Below are 16,784 nucleotides of genomic sequence, written 5' to 3'. Positions count from 1 at the left end.
GGCAACTGCCCCACGTGAGAAAGTTCCCAACAATTCCATCAGTGAAAGGTGATCTATGTTAAGATTACTGCATGAGACATATATAAGGCAGAGAAATTCAAATATTTGGTGAATGAAATGAAATGAATTATTAATCTAGAGATTTGTTCAATTTAAAAAAGAAGACAAATTTATGCTCAAAAAAAAAGTCAACAGTATAGTTTTGCAAAGCTTAATAAACTGGATTAAGTACACCAATAGCAAAATGTGTATCTGAATAGGTTCTTAGGAAATATTTCAATTATGATGTATATATTCTCAATGTCAAAAATATCAACAACACTTCATATAAATGAAGACCAAAATGTTATGAGAAAATATTTTAAAAATTTCTAGAAGTTTTGGTTTTTAACTGCATGTGGTTTTTGCATACTAACAAATCATTTAAAAACTAGGCTAGTACTAGTACTGCTGCTGATGGTATCAATGGGAAATGGTCCATAGAATAGTTAATTCTGAACTGATAGGGATCTTAACACAGCTGGTTGATGAAAACCAGAGAAAGTAAGTTTTTCATAGTATGTTAATGTGGTTTACAGTGGATAGCCAGTTATAAGTGAAAACACAGTTCTGTCAAATTTTGTTGGGAGAGAAAATCTTGCAGAGTGACTTTTGGGATAATGTCTATAATTTACTCATAGCCCATTTTAATTTTCTCAAGGCCATTCCTATGGTTCAAACAAATTGGGCATTTAAGAAATAAAAATGACCCATTAATTGGCTTTCTGCATAAAAGTGATAGAAATGGTACCAACTGCCTTTAGTTGCTGTGTTCTGCTCTTGTTAGTTAATTCTCATGGGTCCACACAGTTTTTCCCCTTGGGGTGGGTGAGCCTTTAAATAGATATGATTTTGTGATTTTGATTGCTCCTTCTGAACTATGACTTGTACTTGGTTCCTTATCATTACGGGCCAGGTAGAATCAGAGAAGTTTAGATTTGAATGCATCATCCTAATGAAAGAATATAACAATAACTTTAATTTGCCATGTTAGCATGGCAAGACTGCTTATAGTGTTCTTCCTAGATCTGTCCATCAGACTGAATGAGACTCTTATCAGACTCTGTAGCATACATTCCTGTACCTACTCTCCTCCGCCACTCCTGAAACCTGACCAAAACTAAAACTGACAAAGGTGCAGTGGCAGGGAGTAGAGGTAGGAGTAGGAGTGGGGATGGAGAAGATGCCTATGTCCTTTAACACCCAGGCAGAGATGCTTGTTTTCTATTTTTTATTTATTTAATTATTTATTATTATTATTTTTTTTGAGACAGAGTCTCACCCTGTCACCAAGGCTGGAGTGCAGTGGCACAATCTCAGCTCACTGCAACTTCCACGTCCTAGGTTCAAGTGATTCTCCTGCCTCAGCCTCCTGAGTATCTGGGACACTACCATGCCTGGTTAATTTTTGTATTCTTTCTTTTTCTTTTCTTTTTTTTTGAGATGGAGTTTTGCTCTTGTTGCCCAGGCTGGAGTGCAATGGTGCGATCTCAGCTCACCGCAACCTCCACCTCCCAGGTTCAAGTGATTCCCCTGCCTCAGCCTCCTGAGTAGCTGGGATTATAGGCATGTGCCACCACACCTAACTAATTTTGTATTTTTAGTAGAGATGGGGTTTCTCTATGTTGACCAGACTGGTCTCAAACTTCTAACCTCAGGTTATCTGCTCGCCTCGGCCTCCCAAAGTGCTTGGATTACAGGTATGAGTCACTACGCCTGGCCTGTTTTCTATTTTTTAAAAAAGGGGTTTATTAAGATATAATTCACACACTAAACAGCTCATCATTTAAAGTGTGCAATCCAATGGTTTTTAGTATATTCAGAAAGTTGTGCAGCCATTACCCATAGTCGATTTTAGAATGTTATCATCATCCCCAAAAGACATTCTGCACTCCTTAGCCATTACTCTCTATTTGCTGGAAGCCTAGGCAACCACCATTCTACTTTCTGGCTCTACCTATTTGCTTTCTCTGGACATTTCACATGAATGGACTTATACGACATGTGGTCCTTTGTGATTAGCTTCTTTCACTTAACATAATCTTTCTAGATTTTATCCACATTGCAGCATGTATCATATTTCTTTTTTATTGTTGAATAGTATTACCAAATTTTATTTGTCCATTTGTCAGTTGGTGGGCATTTGGGTTGTTTATACTTTTTGGCCATTATGTATAATGAACATTATAATGCTATGAACATTCATGTACAAGTTTTTGTGTCAACTTATATTTTCATTTCCCTTGGATATATACCTAAGAGTAAAATTGCTGGAGTATACTGCAACTCTACGGTTAACCATTTGAGAAACTGCCAAACTATTTTCCAATGGCTGCATGATCTTACATTCCTACCAGCAGTATATGGGCTGTGATTCCTCCACATTGTTGCCAATTCTAGCCATTGTCTTTTTCATTGTACCATTCCAGTGGGTGTAGCTGGTGTCTCACTGTGGTTTTGATTTACATTTCCCTAATTATTAATGATGTTGAGCATCTTTTCATGTACTTATTGGTCATCTGCATATCTTCTATGAAAAAATGTCTATTAAGATCTTTTGCCCATGTCTATTCTTCTGTGAAAAAATGTCTATTAAGATCTTTTAATCGCCTAATCTATAATCACAAAGATTTACACCTATTTTCTTGTAAGAGTATTATAGTTTTAGCTTTTACATTTGATTAATCAATCAATTCATTTAACTTTTTTTTTTTAATATGGTGCAAGGCAGGGCTCAGCTTCATTCATATTGTTTTTTACAGCATCATTTGTTTAAAAGATCATTTTTTCCCTATTAAATGGTCTTGGCACCTGGAAGGAACCCTTGTTGAAAAATCAATTTGCTATAAATATAAGAGTTTATTTCTGGAATTTTGATTCTATTCCATTGATCTGTATGTCATCTATCCTTAGGCCAGTAACATACTGCATTGACTGGTGTAGTTATGATGTAAGAATTAAAATTGGGAGGTATAAGTCTTCCAACTTTGTTCTTTTTATTTCAAGATTTATTTTTGGCTATTCTGGGTCCCTTAAATTTCCATATGAATTTTAGGATGAATTTTTCCATCTCTGCAAAAAAAATCCTAGGGATTTTTATAGGCACTGAATTGAATCTATAGGTCAATTTGGTGAGTACTGCTATATTAACAATATTAAATCTTCTGATCCATGAAAAGGGGATGTCTGTTCACTATTTAAATGTTCTTTAATTTCTTTAACAATGTTTTGTAGTTTTCAGAGTATAAGAACTACATTTCTTTGATTAGATTTACTTTAAGTATTTCATCCATCCTGATGTTACTTTAAATGGAACTGTTTCCTTAATTTGACTATAAGTGTATTAGTCAATCAAGTATATAGAATATAATTTACTTTTGTACACTGATCTTATATCCTACAGCCTTACTAATTTATTAGTAACAGTTTTATAGTGGATCTGTAGAATCCTACACACAAGATTACTGCAAGTATAAATATGTCTACTTCTTCCTTTGCAATATGGATGCCTTTTATTTAATCTTTTGTCTAATTCTCTGGCTAGAAACCCTAGTACAATGCTGAATAGTAGTGGTGGGAACACACATCCTTGTCTTCTTCTTGATCTTAGTCAGAATAAATTTTTTTTAACCATTCAGTGTAAAGCTCTGGCTTTTTTGTAGATGTCTTTTAGTTCTCTTTTATTTCTAGTCAGTTGAATGCATAAGGATTGTTAAATCTTGTCAAATGATTTTTCTGCATCTATTGAGATGATCACATGGGTTTTGTCCTTTATTCAGTCAACATGATGTATTACATTAATTGATTTTCAGGTATTAAATTCACTGTACATTCTGGGGATAAATCCTACTTGGCAATGGTGAATAATTCTTCTTATATACTAATGAATTTGGTTTGCTAGTACATTTGTACTTTGGTATCTGCAGGAGATTGTTTCTAGGACAACCCAAGGATACCAAATCTTTGTGAGCTCAAGTCCCACAGCCAACCCTGTGGAACCCATGGATAGGAAAAGTCAAGTTCTGTGAGTTCAACATCCCACAAATAACCATATATATATATTTAAATCTGAGATTGGTGGAATCTGTGGATTCAGAACCTGTGAGTACGGAGGGCCAAATCCATTTTGTTGAGGATCTTTGCTCTTATATTCCTAAGGGATACTGGGCTGTGGGTTTCTTTCCTTACGATGTATTTGCCTGGCTTTGGAATCAGGCATGAATCATTTTTTTTTTTTCTTTTTTTGAGATGAGGTCTCACTCTGTCACCCAGGCTGGAGTGCAATGGTATGCCTTGGCTCACTGCAACCTCTGCCTCCCAAGTTCAAGCAATTCTCCCTGCCTCAGGCTCCCGGGTAGCTGGGATTACAGGTGCCTGCCACCACGCCTGGCTAATTTTCGTATTTTTAGTAGAGATGGAGTTTCACCATGTTGGCCAGGCTGGTCTTAAACTCCCGACTTCAGGTGATCTGCCCACCTTGGCCTCCCAAAGTGCTGGGATTACAGGTGTGAGCCACTGCACTCGGCTGAACTGATCTTATAGTTTGGAATTGTTCTCTCCTAATTTTTGGAAGAGTAGATAAAGAATTAGTACTAATTCGTCTTAAAGTATTTGGTAGAATTTATCAGTGAAACCTTTTGGGTCTGTGCTTTTCTTTATTGGTAGTTTTAAAATTACCAATTCACTCTCTTTACTTCTTATAGGTCTATTCAGATTGTCTATTTCTTCTTGATTTAGTTTCAGTAGTTTGTGCCTTCCTAGCAATTTGTCCATTTCATTTAAGTTACCTAATTTGTTGACATACAGTTGTTTTATGTTAAGTATTCCCTTGTAATTCTTTCATTTCTCAAGGTAATGTACCCATTCTCTTTCATTATTTTAGTAATCTAGCTCTTTTGTCTTTTTTCTTGGTGGGCATAGCTAAGGTTTGTCAAATTTGCTGATTTTTTCTAAGAACCAATTTTTGGTCTGATTGATTTTCTCTACTATTTTCCCATCCTCTGTTTCCTTAATTTCTGCTCTAATCCTTATTCCTTCATTCTGCTTGCTTTGCAGAAGCTTGTTTGGTTTTCTCAGCTTGTCTCTTCTGGTATGGAACCTCTGTCCTACTAGAGAGCTAGGGCCATGGCAATTAGGGTCCTAGTATTCTTAGCCTTCTGCACCTGGCATAAAGCCTCCATCCTGTAAGTGGGGGCTGACTGAAGTAAGGGAGCCCTCAACTTCTCAGCTGTGTTCACTAGGAATTTAACCTCTCCAACTTGGATTAGGAGAAGATGAGAAATCCTCACAGCCTGTCCCATCTGGTGAGATATGATAACTGGTGACTGTGAGCTGAGGGGAGAAGAAGTCCTATCTTCTTGGCCACACCCACCTGAGTGAAACCTCTGTCAAAGCCATAGTCCACTGCCACAGACTCTTCTTGGCATTCTTACCAAGTTTTAGTAGATTTTCTTGAACATTGTTTCTTCATTTGGTGTATGCCCTTTGGACAATTTCCAGACATTTTAAATGATTCAAATATTTAATAATTTTTATTTATAGTTTAAAAAAGAGTTTTCATTTGTTTTGGTTATTTTCTTGGGAGTTGTTCTGCAAAGCTTCTTGTGTTGCTATTCTGAAAGTAAAACCAATGTGCTATTTTCTTCCCACAATTATTATCAGCTCAACTGCCCTATCAACTCTATCAGCTTGTAGGTTTTAGAAATGATAAATCACAGTGTCAAGAATCTAACTGTATGTAATCTCACTAATAATCTAATAATAATAAACTGGTATAATCATGGAGAGAGGAATTATTTTAAGCTTAAAGACCAATATTTTTACTATATAGTTGAATATACCTACAGCAAAAACTTCAAAGAAACTGTAAGCTGCACTCAGAACTATCATTATTTCTAGTAATATTACTGTCTTATTTTCAAACACATTGATATATACGTATTATATGTTCGGATACAGCAAATGAGTAATTGTATTAATGTGTATTTAGACCAAAATATTTGGCATAAGACAAAAAAAGATACAAGTATAAAAATCAAAGAATAAACTCATAATCTTAAATTTAAATGGAAAGTATCAGTATGTTCTCACAACTTATTTTTCTCTTTCTAAAATATATGTACTTTCTAGATTTGTCCAATGGAAAGGTCAAGATGCAATGAAAACCCTAACACTCAGATTGCAGTCTCTAAATACAAGGTGGGACAGGAAGTATGCATTGTGGACATGGAACTCTGTTAAAGCAAGCTGTCAAATACTAATGGGGATGGGTCAAAAGGACTCAGAACAACCTGAAGGGGCTTCCACTGGCCAAAGATAGGACACTTTGAATAACAGTAAGTATGCAAATACAAAAAATTTAAGCACGAATATAGAAAAATTTATGCATTCATACAATACTAAAAAAATAAACCTAAATCTCTCAGTTATCTTTGGAAGTTTCACACAACATGTGATTCCCTTTTAGGAATGGACAGTTGCCTCTGCTGAAGACAGCTGCCTTGTCCCACATCATGCCCCCATTCTAGGAGCAGTCCACAACCAGCGGCCATCCAATGTGCAGGTAGAAAGTTCTGTTCCCCTCCCTCCAACCGGAAAGCAGCTCTGAAGCACTGTCTTAGTTTGAGAACTGTCATTCATAAGATAGCAACAAAATTCTGCTTCTCCTCTGCACAATCCTGCTTCCTTTATCTTTGATTACAAGAGCACTCGGCAACAAAATGTCATCTAGTCAATTTCCAGTACTGCCCATGCTCTAAGTTTAAATCACAAAGGTAACTTATTTTCAAAAATCCCCATGAGCACATCTAGACTATGTAATTTTAATCATCAGGGGTTGAACTATCTATAAGAAAGGAAATACAACATAAGATTACAAACACTCTTTAGTACCAGATATGCTTAACACCAACATCTATGTAACCACAGTAACACCAAGTGATAATAAACTAATATTACAATTAATAACCAAACAATTGACTAAGCAGCACTTTTGAAAACATCGATCATACTAAAAGCATCGGGTAAGGCTGACAGTAGCACCTTTGGCTTGGAAAAGTTTCAAAAATTGTTTAAGTCTGGGATTCAGCCACATTACCAACACACACACACACACACATACAATTTCTTTGGAATACAGGGGAGTGGATCAAGTTATAACGATTCCATTTAAATCCAGCACTAACAGGATTATCACAAACCTGGGTAATAAACTTTCTTCACTTCTCACCCAAACATGAGTTTCTGCAATCTAGAAGTGAACTGGAAAGTGACTTTTGGAAAGTTACACGCTTTTATGGAGATGCAGAATGTTGTTTTACCACACAAACCAAACGGAGCGTATGGACTACAAAGTTCATTAGTAGTGGTAAAATAATTTATTTTTCTCTTTCTAAAATATATGTCAGTCTTAAAAAAGAAAAGATTTGCAAAGATGTTTTCAGTGTTTCACTTACTATTGTTTTATATGCTTGCATAGGTATGTGGTGTATGTGTGAGTACACGGGGCCTCATATAAAATGTATTTCTTTCCTTGCATCGGGGTAAAAGGTGCTTGAAAATGTCTCAGGTTCTGCTCCACAAAGCCCGCAGCATAGGAGGCGACGGGGAGGTCGCCGGTCCCCAGCGGGGCGTCCCTCCCCTGCCTCGCGCTACTTACAAAGGAGTCGCTCACGACCAGTACCACGTTGGGGGCTTTGGCTGTTCTACGCCTCTTCTCCCCTGCTCCGGGGGCCGGTGCCCCCAGCGCCGAGGCGGCGACCACCGACACCCATAGCAGTAGCATCACAGGTAGCGGTTCTGAGAGCCTGACGCTGGGCCAGCCGCCTCCCTCTGGCGTTCTCTGGAGGAGAGCGGGTCGGGGACAGCTAACAACTCCCAAAGCTTTCAGTTTGGTTTCCTGATAGTAACGCCGAGCTTCACCTTCAGAACTACAACTCCCATCAGGCTGAGAACTCGCACATGCGCAACAGAGAAATCCCAGCTTTTACCCACGTTAAGACCTTTTCATCAAATACCGAGCAAATCAGAACCCGGCCACTTCCAGTCACGTGAATGATGCCTGGGAAAGGCGCATGCGCTCTCACTCCAGACCCGGCGTTTGTAGAAGAGTGGTATCTGTACCAGGTGGGTTCGGATCTCTGTCGCTTTTGCACAAGGGAGCCTAAAGGCGACTGAAATGGTACTCAGAGAAAGAAAGAATCGGGGCTGGGATTGTTCGTTTTGGGCCGCGCAAGCGTGGCTGAGTGTTGGGCGAGAGCGTGAACTGGGCGGTGATGAGGTGGCGGCGCGGCTGTCACTTAAGTTGAATAGGGCGGTTCCTTGTGGGGCCTCTGGGTGGACCGCCTCAAGTCCGCCGTGGATACCTTAGAGCCCCTGTAATACCTTCCCTAATGAAGTCTGTAGCCTGTCTCATCTTATTGTTTCTCTCACCTGGTGCAGTCAGGATTTACTGTGCTCCCATGGGGTGAGGAGCGGGGCCTAGTAAGAAGTTTCAGGCTATCGGCGGGGAAAAGCATAGCTGTTCCTTGCCTTCAGAGAGCAAAGGAGAGAAACGAAACAGGAGGGGTAAATGTTGGGCTGTGCGACGTGTTCAGTTAGTTGACGTAGGTTCAGAATACCATTGTTTTGCTGCAGAATAAAAACAGATCTCTTCTGACTGTTGAATTCCTTTGGAGATTTCTGGAAAAAGCAGATTTCTGTCTCAAAGCCAAATTCCGATTTCAGTATCGTAGTTTCAGGTATATAATTTGCACATCACACTAGTAGTTTTAATATTTTGACAGTAAAAAGAGAAGTTATAGTACTTATTTAACATAAGCCAACTGATTACTAATATCTGGCAGGTTTTTTTTTTGCATAAGATAATTGTAAAAAGGAACAGATTTATTTATTTAATACTCACATGGCAATTAGGTGCTGAGCATAATACTAGGAATTTACTGAGCATCTACTGCATGCCAGGTACTTTTATATGTAATGTTTTTCATAATCCTCACTTTCACCATATTGCAGATAGGAAAACAGGTTTGGAGAGGTTAAATGACTCACCTGAATTTACACAGGGAGCTGGTATGAGCACGACTGGAAATTCAACAGTCTGTGCTGTAACTAAATTCTTTGTTTGCAGTTAATTACTAAATTTCATGACAGTCTACCGAGTTTGTTAGTTTAGCGGAATTGTTACTCAAGCAGCATGATAAAGATCTGCGGGAGCGTGCAAAACAAACAGAGCCGGGCACGGTGACTCGTGCCTGTAATCCCAGCACGTTGGGAGGCCTAGGCAGATGGCTCACCTAAAGTCAGGAGTAGGAGACCAGTCTGGCCAACGTGGTGAGACTCTGTCTCTATAAAAATACAAAAAGTAGCTGGGCGTGGTGGCAGGCGCCTGTAATCTCAGCTACTAGGGAGGCTGAGGAAGGAGAATTGCTTGAACCCAGGAGGTGGAGGTTGCAGTGAACTGATATCACACCATTGCACTCCAGCCTGGGCGACAAGAGCAAAACTCTGTCTCAAAAAAACAAAACAAAACTAAACTAAACAGCAGTCTCGGTTTACATGAGGTTAGATTTCAGGGAAGCAAAACCTAGCATACATGAAATAATACAGCATGGAAGGTGATACAAGTGGGTTCCTTTATAAATAGAAATTTGTTTTGAGTTAATTTGGAATATAGGACATATTTCTACCATAGAGACAATATTGACTGACATTTAAATTCACAAAAGTTATATTTAACTTTGTGGTTGATTCCATAAACTGTACTTACTCTCTACGGCCTTGTTTCCACAGGACATAACATCAGAGATGATGACAGGATTACAAGAATACACCTTTTTCTTCTTTCTCCTCTTGGCAGTGTCAATAGGAGCAGGTGCTGCAGTGGGTTGGAGCAAGACAGATATTTTAGAGCCTTAGAGACATTGTGCTGGAAGAATCTAAGAGGCTTCTAGTCCTACTTCCCATCTGACATTCAGTTTATCCTAAAACATTCCTGCTAAGGGGATTGTCCAGCCTGTGCTTTTTCATCTCCAGTGATGGGAAACCCTTCCATTGCACACCTCATCCCACATTTATATAGGTCTAATTATTAAAAGTTCCTATTTTAAGTTGAAATTCCTCTATTTTTAACCATACATTAGTTCATTTTTCTTCACTTTTACATGGATAATCTCTCCCTTTCAACAGTCCTTCCCCCAACTCCTCTCCACCATTTATTTTTTTTCCAGTTCCCAGTTTCTTCAGCTAGTTCTCATGTAATTTCAGGTTTCCTCATTGTTTAGATTACTCTTTTGTGAACATACAACATTTTTGCTAACCAGTAACTTATGCTCTCAGAAGAGGTACTTTTGTGTGTGCATATGCATGTGTCTGTGTGTTACAGTGAAGGTAGGGCATCTCTGTTAGTCTCCAAGGGCTGCCGTAACAAAATACCACAGACTGCGTGGTTTAAGCAACAGAAATTTATTTTCTCATAATTCTGGAGGCTGGAAAGCCGAGATCTTTGATTTTTTCGGAGGCCTCTCTCTCCTTGGCTTGCATTTGGCCACCTTTTCTCTAGGACCTTACATGGTCTTTCCTTTAGGCATGTACATCCCTTATGTTTGTGTGTGTGCCCAGGTTTCTTCTTTTAAGGTCAACAGATTGGATGGGCCTACCCATATCACCTCATTTAACCTTCATTACCCCATAAAGGTCCTATCTCCAGGACACTGTCACATTCTGAGGGGTTAGGGTTTCAATATATGAATTTTTGGAGGACATAACTCAGCCCTTAAAAGGCTCCATTACAAACATGTATGTTTAAGTCATCAGTTACAGATTTTTAAGCTAGAGATTGGTTGCTTTGAGTGAAATACTCTGTGGTTCAGAAAGATCTTTAATAAAAGAGTCTTGATCTAGGTTTTGATTCTCTGTAGTTCTTTTAATGTCCAGAATACCTGCAACACCATATTCTGCCTTAAGAAAAGGAGACTAAGTGTGCAACTTGTGACCGTGGAATAAACTTAGTTTTGTCCTCACATCTGCATTGTACCAGACACTGTAGGGAAGAAAAGAAGGAACTAGAAATAGTCTCTGCTCCCTGGGAACCTCCAGTCTAGTTTTTGGAGACACACAGACAGACATAAACATCTGTAAGTTTAATAGCAGCGTAAAAGATATCAAAAAGTATAGTTAATGCTAAATAATCAAAAAACAAAAACTATAATATCCTAAATTGTACTTTGGAGAATGCTTGTGTACTTCCAAATGTTAATTGGTTTTCACTGAAATAAATGTTCCATCATCACAGAAGTTTTAGAATTGCTGGGTTAAATTAACTTTGGGTCTTCATTATAGGAATTCTCAGAGGCTTTAAAAAGATAATTTACCTTGTGACTTTGAAAGACTGAGAGATATAGCCTATAATATTCACAAACTTACTAGGCCACTCATTAACATCTTTAAGCATGTTAATGTTTCTTGGAATACATTTTTGGAAGTGTTAGTATAGATAATAAATGCTATAAATTCAGACTAGTGTGAGATTGGTCTGGGAAGGCTATATGCTTAACAGTTGAATTTGGCCTTGAAGTTTGTGTAACGTGAGTAGACAGAAGCGAGGGTAGACAGGGTAAATGGGAGAAGCAAAGATGTACAGGTAGAAGACTGGGAGGGGTGATTTTAAAAAGTAGTGTAAACTAGTATCAAAACATTAACAAGCCTTTTGATGGTATAAAAGAAAATAAAACTCTTAAGGCCCCCAAACTCACTATGACAAGGGGAAGGTTAAGCCTGGGACGTGAGTCATGCAACACTGCCATTCTTTTCTCCTAAACAGATAGCTTGTAATTTCACGATGTTAGGTCATAGTCTTACACATAAGCTAGGTTCCCACAACGACAAAAGGCCATATACCTCTTCAGATGGCCTCCTCCCCAAATTGCTCACAAGGAAATTCCTTGCAGGCTCCTAAATCTTTCAAGATACATATTATATTCTCTTATAAAACAAGCACATGCCAATTGTAATCTTGGATCTGCAACCTAAATTTAACTCCTAAAATTAAGTTCTGTTAAATCTCACACTGAAAATGTCGATTGCAAGCTTATCTTCCCGAGTACAGAACCAGGACAAGATGAGATTAATCACTCTTACATCTACCCTGACGGTTGCATAATTGACTCTTTTCTCCCTCTTTTCAGATGTTTACCTTATCTTATGTAGAAGGTACATTTATTGAGCTCTAATTAGAGCCTCAGAAGAATGTAACCCTTTGCCTCACTGCCTACTTTCTTCCCCCCATTTTTTCCCTCTTGCATGCTCTCCCCTAGAGTACTGAGTTCTCAAAGCCCTCTTTGGAAAAAGTGGGTCACAGATGGTTCGATGTCTTATTTTTCCCAGGCGTGTTCTTAAAGTATGGCTCAATAAACCTCTGCTGATTGAGACACTTCCATCTGTCATTCATTTTTTTGTTAACCGTGGTAAGCTGTGGAAGCTGGAAGATCATTAGCTATTTATTGAATATATATTATTCAGTAAGTGTTGGATATATAAGGAGCTCTGAAAATTTAAGACCTGCATCTAAGAATTTATTGAATTGGGAGACAGGATATGTCTATAGAGGATAATGAAAATAATATTTGTTATGTTTCAGTTGAGTAGCTCAGTTAATAAGTGGTTTGGAGGAGGGAGTGATCCCTGTTGTAGGCTATACTCTAGTATTCATGTAGTGTAGTAATTAATTTGAAGAGGATACTCATGTCTGATGATAGCTGTCTTTTGAGGAATACAGATGCTTCTTGACTTATGATGGAGTTACACCCCATAAACCCATTTTAACTTGAAAATATCATAAGTCAAAATGCATTTAATACTCTGATAAGCCCATGATTAAGTCAAAAAATTGTAAGTTGAACCATTTGTAAGTCAGGGGCCATTTGTATCGGTAAGAAGTTTACTTCATGAGAGCAAAGAAGGAGTAGGTTGCAGAGAGGGTTGAGGATTTTGAATGTAGAGACAGTTTATAATAACCACTGAGTTATCGCACTAGCTGTTTCAGGAATAGCAAATAGTGAAGTTTATTGAGAGAATAACAGTAGATAAGAGATTATTAGTTTGATTATGTCCAAGCACTCCATCTTTGTGTGTATCAGGTAAGTGGTGTAATTCTTACTTTACCAATGAGGAAATGGGCTTGGTGAAATGAAGTCAGGTACCCAAGGTCTAATGGCTTTGATCCTAGATCCATTTGATTTCCTAAGCTCACTCTCAACTAGGGTAAGCCTTGGTGGTGGATGTGACAGAGTGTAGGGGCTGACAGGATCTAGGGTGTTTTGTAATCACAGAGTTGAAGTGACTGAGTAATAAAACTAGATTGGGTGAGGAGGGCAGCCAGGTGTTACCAGGGCTCAAGAAGCCAGTGAAATAGGTTTGTACCTTTTCTAACTTTTATCTTACTTTCTTAAACACTCTTTGGATTACCAGACTTTCTTTTCTTACCAGTAAGACTGTTTACTGTTGAATTGACACTTCTATTTAGGTAGATCATTAATGAGTGTTTTGGTTTAGTGAACTTTTCATTCCTTGTTCATCCCTACCTACCTCGCCTACATTGTTTACCTCCTAGCATTTTTTTTTCTCACTTTATTCAGCTTTTCAAAATGGCCTCCATTCTCTCCAAGGAGCATTCTAGATTATTTTTTGTTTGACAGAAGCCACTTCAGGGATGCTATCAAAATATCCTTGGAATTTGTAGATGTGTAGTTAGTTGTGTTACTATTTTTAATGACTATTTAAATGCATTATTAACATTAAAAATTTTTTCTCTGTTTTCATTAGATTATAAACTATAATTATATTATACTCCCTTTGTTCCTTAGAACAAAGTGCTATTTTAATATAATTAGACTGCAAATTGGGTGTAAATAAGTGTGCTTAGTTGTCTGTAGATGTCCTTGATTCAAAGCAAAAATGGCACAGAAATAGTAGATACTCTTTTTTGGCTCCATTTCTTTATATTGACATCAGTGTATTTTGGGTTTTTGAAATGGTTTTTCAAAAGCCTTCTCATCTCTTATAGAAGTTTCCTTTTATCATCTGAAGCCTTAGGAATATAGTTTAGACCAATTAGAAAATTTGGAGATTAGTGTCTCTCTGGGAAATATAAAAAGTACTAAAAATTGTACATTATTATTTCTCATCCTTTAAATTATAAATTATGAAAATTGAATCTGATGCTTTAAAAAGTTCAGAAGGTTTTGGGTTGTGGGTGTCATCCTTTTTATATAACTTTCTCATAGTTTTTATTTAATTTAGATGGAAAACGGTTAAGGAACAATCTGAAATTGAATTCAGGAAGAATATAGAGGTGGTAATAATAGATAAAAGGTAAGTGTCTAGAATGCTAAATAATAAGTTTCAAAACTTATTCTATTTTTACTTTTTTTTTTTTAATGTCAGACTATGGGTCATCACAAAAATACCTTTTGTTATTAGATTTAAAGGTATTTTTTTCTTTTCTGTAATTAGCTTCCATTGTCATTATCATTACTATTGTTGTTGGCTTTGTGGAATCTTTGTATGAGCATGTTGGACTATTATTTAAGGTTTCATAGCCTCAACTGGAGTAGGACATATCAGTTCACTTACCTATATATGTTGTCTTTGAGGAATATCATTGCCTTTATGGCATGGCTGTCACTTTCTAACCCTTTTTAAGGGCAATTGTTGCAACTTTTTATGCTTGATTTATGTTGGATAAAAATATTTTGCGTTGGTAGTAGAAAAACTTGAGTGAAAATGTACAAAATGAATGCTCTTATTTAAAAAAAAGCCAGTTGAGATTGAGGAGAAAAGTGGGAGGAGAGGTATAAGAGGAAAGAATTAATAGGGAGTTGTGTTGTAGAAGAATATTAAAGACATCTGTCTCTTGCAAGAGAGCTAGATATTTCTTTGAAGTGTTAGAAATCCTTACAATCAAGGGAAATATCCAAAACAGAGGAGTATGAGGTTACGTGGAATCATTTTGGATAGTAGATTTTTACTCTTGGAAGGAAAATGGGTTTGAGTGATACCTAGTAGATGGTTGGATCTCAGTAAGTATTTGTTTAGAAAATTGGTGAATGGACCTTTCCCTTTCCCCTCAAAAAAAAAAGGAAGTAGAAGTTTTTAGGGTTGAAAAGGGACAGATTATTTTATCTTTTTAAAAATTAACCTTCTGAAACTTACATACATACTTATATGTATATGCATGAGTGAGAGAGGACCTCATTGCTAGCTTATTATGCTAAATGTTGCATCAAATGAAGAAGGAGTTGGAAGAGAAGAATAGAGGATTCTGTTGTAGCATGAAGAATTGTAATTACATATGGAGACATACAGATATTGAAGGATATTTAATATTAGAATTGGTTACCAAGAGAAAAATGATGTTTGTTTCTATATAGTGGTCTTTAAAATACCTACTTAAAAATTCCTAATGGCTTCCTATTTGCTGCTGTATTTAAGTCCAAACTTGTCTGTTTGACTTTCAGAATCAGTAATCTGAGGCTCTACTTTACCTACCCAACCTAATTTTCTTCTGTTCTTTAATAGGTCCCTTCTATCCATTCAGGCTGGTTTTCTCACATTACCTATACTTCTCACAACTTGTTCCTACTTCTCTCACTTTGCTAATGTGTTTGCCTCTGAGTAGAGCAATTTTCCTTCTTCCCTCCATTCTTAAGTCTTGTCATCTTCTATTAATAATAGCCATTAATTACATCACACCATACACCTTTCCTTCTCTGAATTCCTATTGCACTTTCACTCATTTTTTTTACTCTTAGTTTAGCATTTGATTATTGAGTGAATCATATGTCTTAAGTCTTTCTCTTTATTTAGATTATATTCTTTTTTTTTTTATGTCATGCACACCAAATAGCTTGGGGGCTGCATGTAGTTTAGTAGGGTTGGTTCTACCTTATTTGTATACATGCCCTCTTAAATGTTGGGTGATAAGAGATGGTGAACTTCCTCCTTATGTAATGGTTGTACTCTTCTGTTTGTTTTTAATTTGAGACTTTTTTTTTTCCTTTTTAACTTGGAAATCTTTTGATTTTTTTACAAAAAGAGTGTCTCTTTTTATTGATCTAGATCAGTTGTCATCATCCTTGATGTTGTTTTCTTCTTTATAGTCTGCAGGGTTTTTTTTTTTTAACCAAAGGAAACTGGTTTGAGAAAATTAATTGTGAAATCAGCACTGAAATTTGTTATCTAACTCCAATCAAGATTTGCAAACTACAAAAAAATTGTTCTAAAGTTCTCACCTATAAATATATAACAAGATAATTTCAGATAAGGTAGTAATTTCTAAAGCAAGAACATATGAAATATGGTGCTTTAAATTATATAATTATTGTAAGTAGGCAAAAAAAGTTACTTATCTGCCTATTTAGGGGATCTGCTTCTATTTGTAAATAAAGTGATTTTATGGTACCTTAATTTTTCTGTTATTTTGAATGCCAAAATTTTTTAAGCCAAAAAGATTAAAAAATATATATCTCACTTCTCAGACTTCTTTGGTCTCATATTTCTGTGTTAGCTTCTTCTTTGGATATAAAGGACTGTCAGTGTACCATGTCAGTGATTCATCTTTTTGGTATATTTTGCTCCCTTGAACATCTGGAGTCAATAAGTACTTAATATTTAACACAACTTTGTTTTACCTTTCTATGAGATTAGAGGAGCTGACAGAAAATACAAATGTTTATTTTTTTCAATCATTT

The 16,784-nt window shown here is 36.9% G+C and overlaps 2 protein-coding genes across 2 annotated transcripts in view; one reads left to right on the top strand and one right to left on the bottom strand.

Annotated features, from left to right (window-relative positions):
* Positions 1-7,958, bottom strand: part of ARSK (arylsulfatase family member K) — a 64,956-nt gene extending 56,998 nt beyond the window's left edge. Inside the window, exon 1 of the mRNA XM_012477626.3 lies at positions 7,697-7,958. Within this exon, the coding sequence (XP_012333049.2) occupies positions 7,697-7,822 (126 nt within the window). The 5' untranslated portion in view covers positions 7,823-7,958. The remainder of the gene's footprint in view (positions 1-7,696) is intronic.
* Positions 7,959-8,104: 146 nt separating this feature from the next.
* SKIC3 (SKI3 subunit of superkiller complex) overlaps positions 8,105-16,784 on the top strand; it is a 95,032-nt gene continuing 86,352 nt past the window's right edge. The window contains exons 1-2 of the mRNA XM_012477587.3: positions 8,105-8,163; positions 14,335-14,406. The gene's annotated coding sequence lies outside the window, so the exon portion shown is untranslated. The remainder of the gene's footprint in view (positions 8,164-14,334; positions 14,407-16,784) is intronic.

The sequence above is a fragment of the Aotus nancymaae genome, unplaced genomic scaffold (genome assembly GCF_030222135.1).
Source record: "Aotus nancymaae isolate 86718 unplaced genomic scaffold, 86718_ANA_hifiasm-v0.15.2.pri h1tg000014l, whole genome shotgun sequence".
In the NCBI taxonomy this organism is placed as follows: Eukaryota; Metazoa; Chordata; class Mammalia; order Primates; family Aotidae; genus Aotus; species Aotus nancymaae.
The sequence above is the reverse complement of the archived record's forward strand: the minus strand, read 5'-3'. Positions and strand labels throughout refer to the sequence as shown.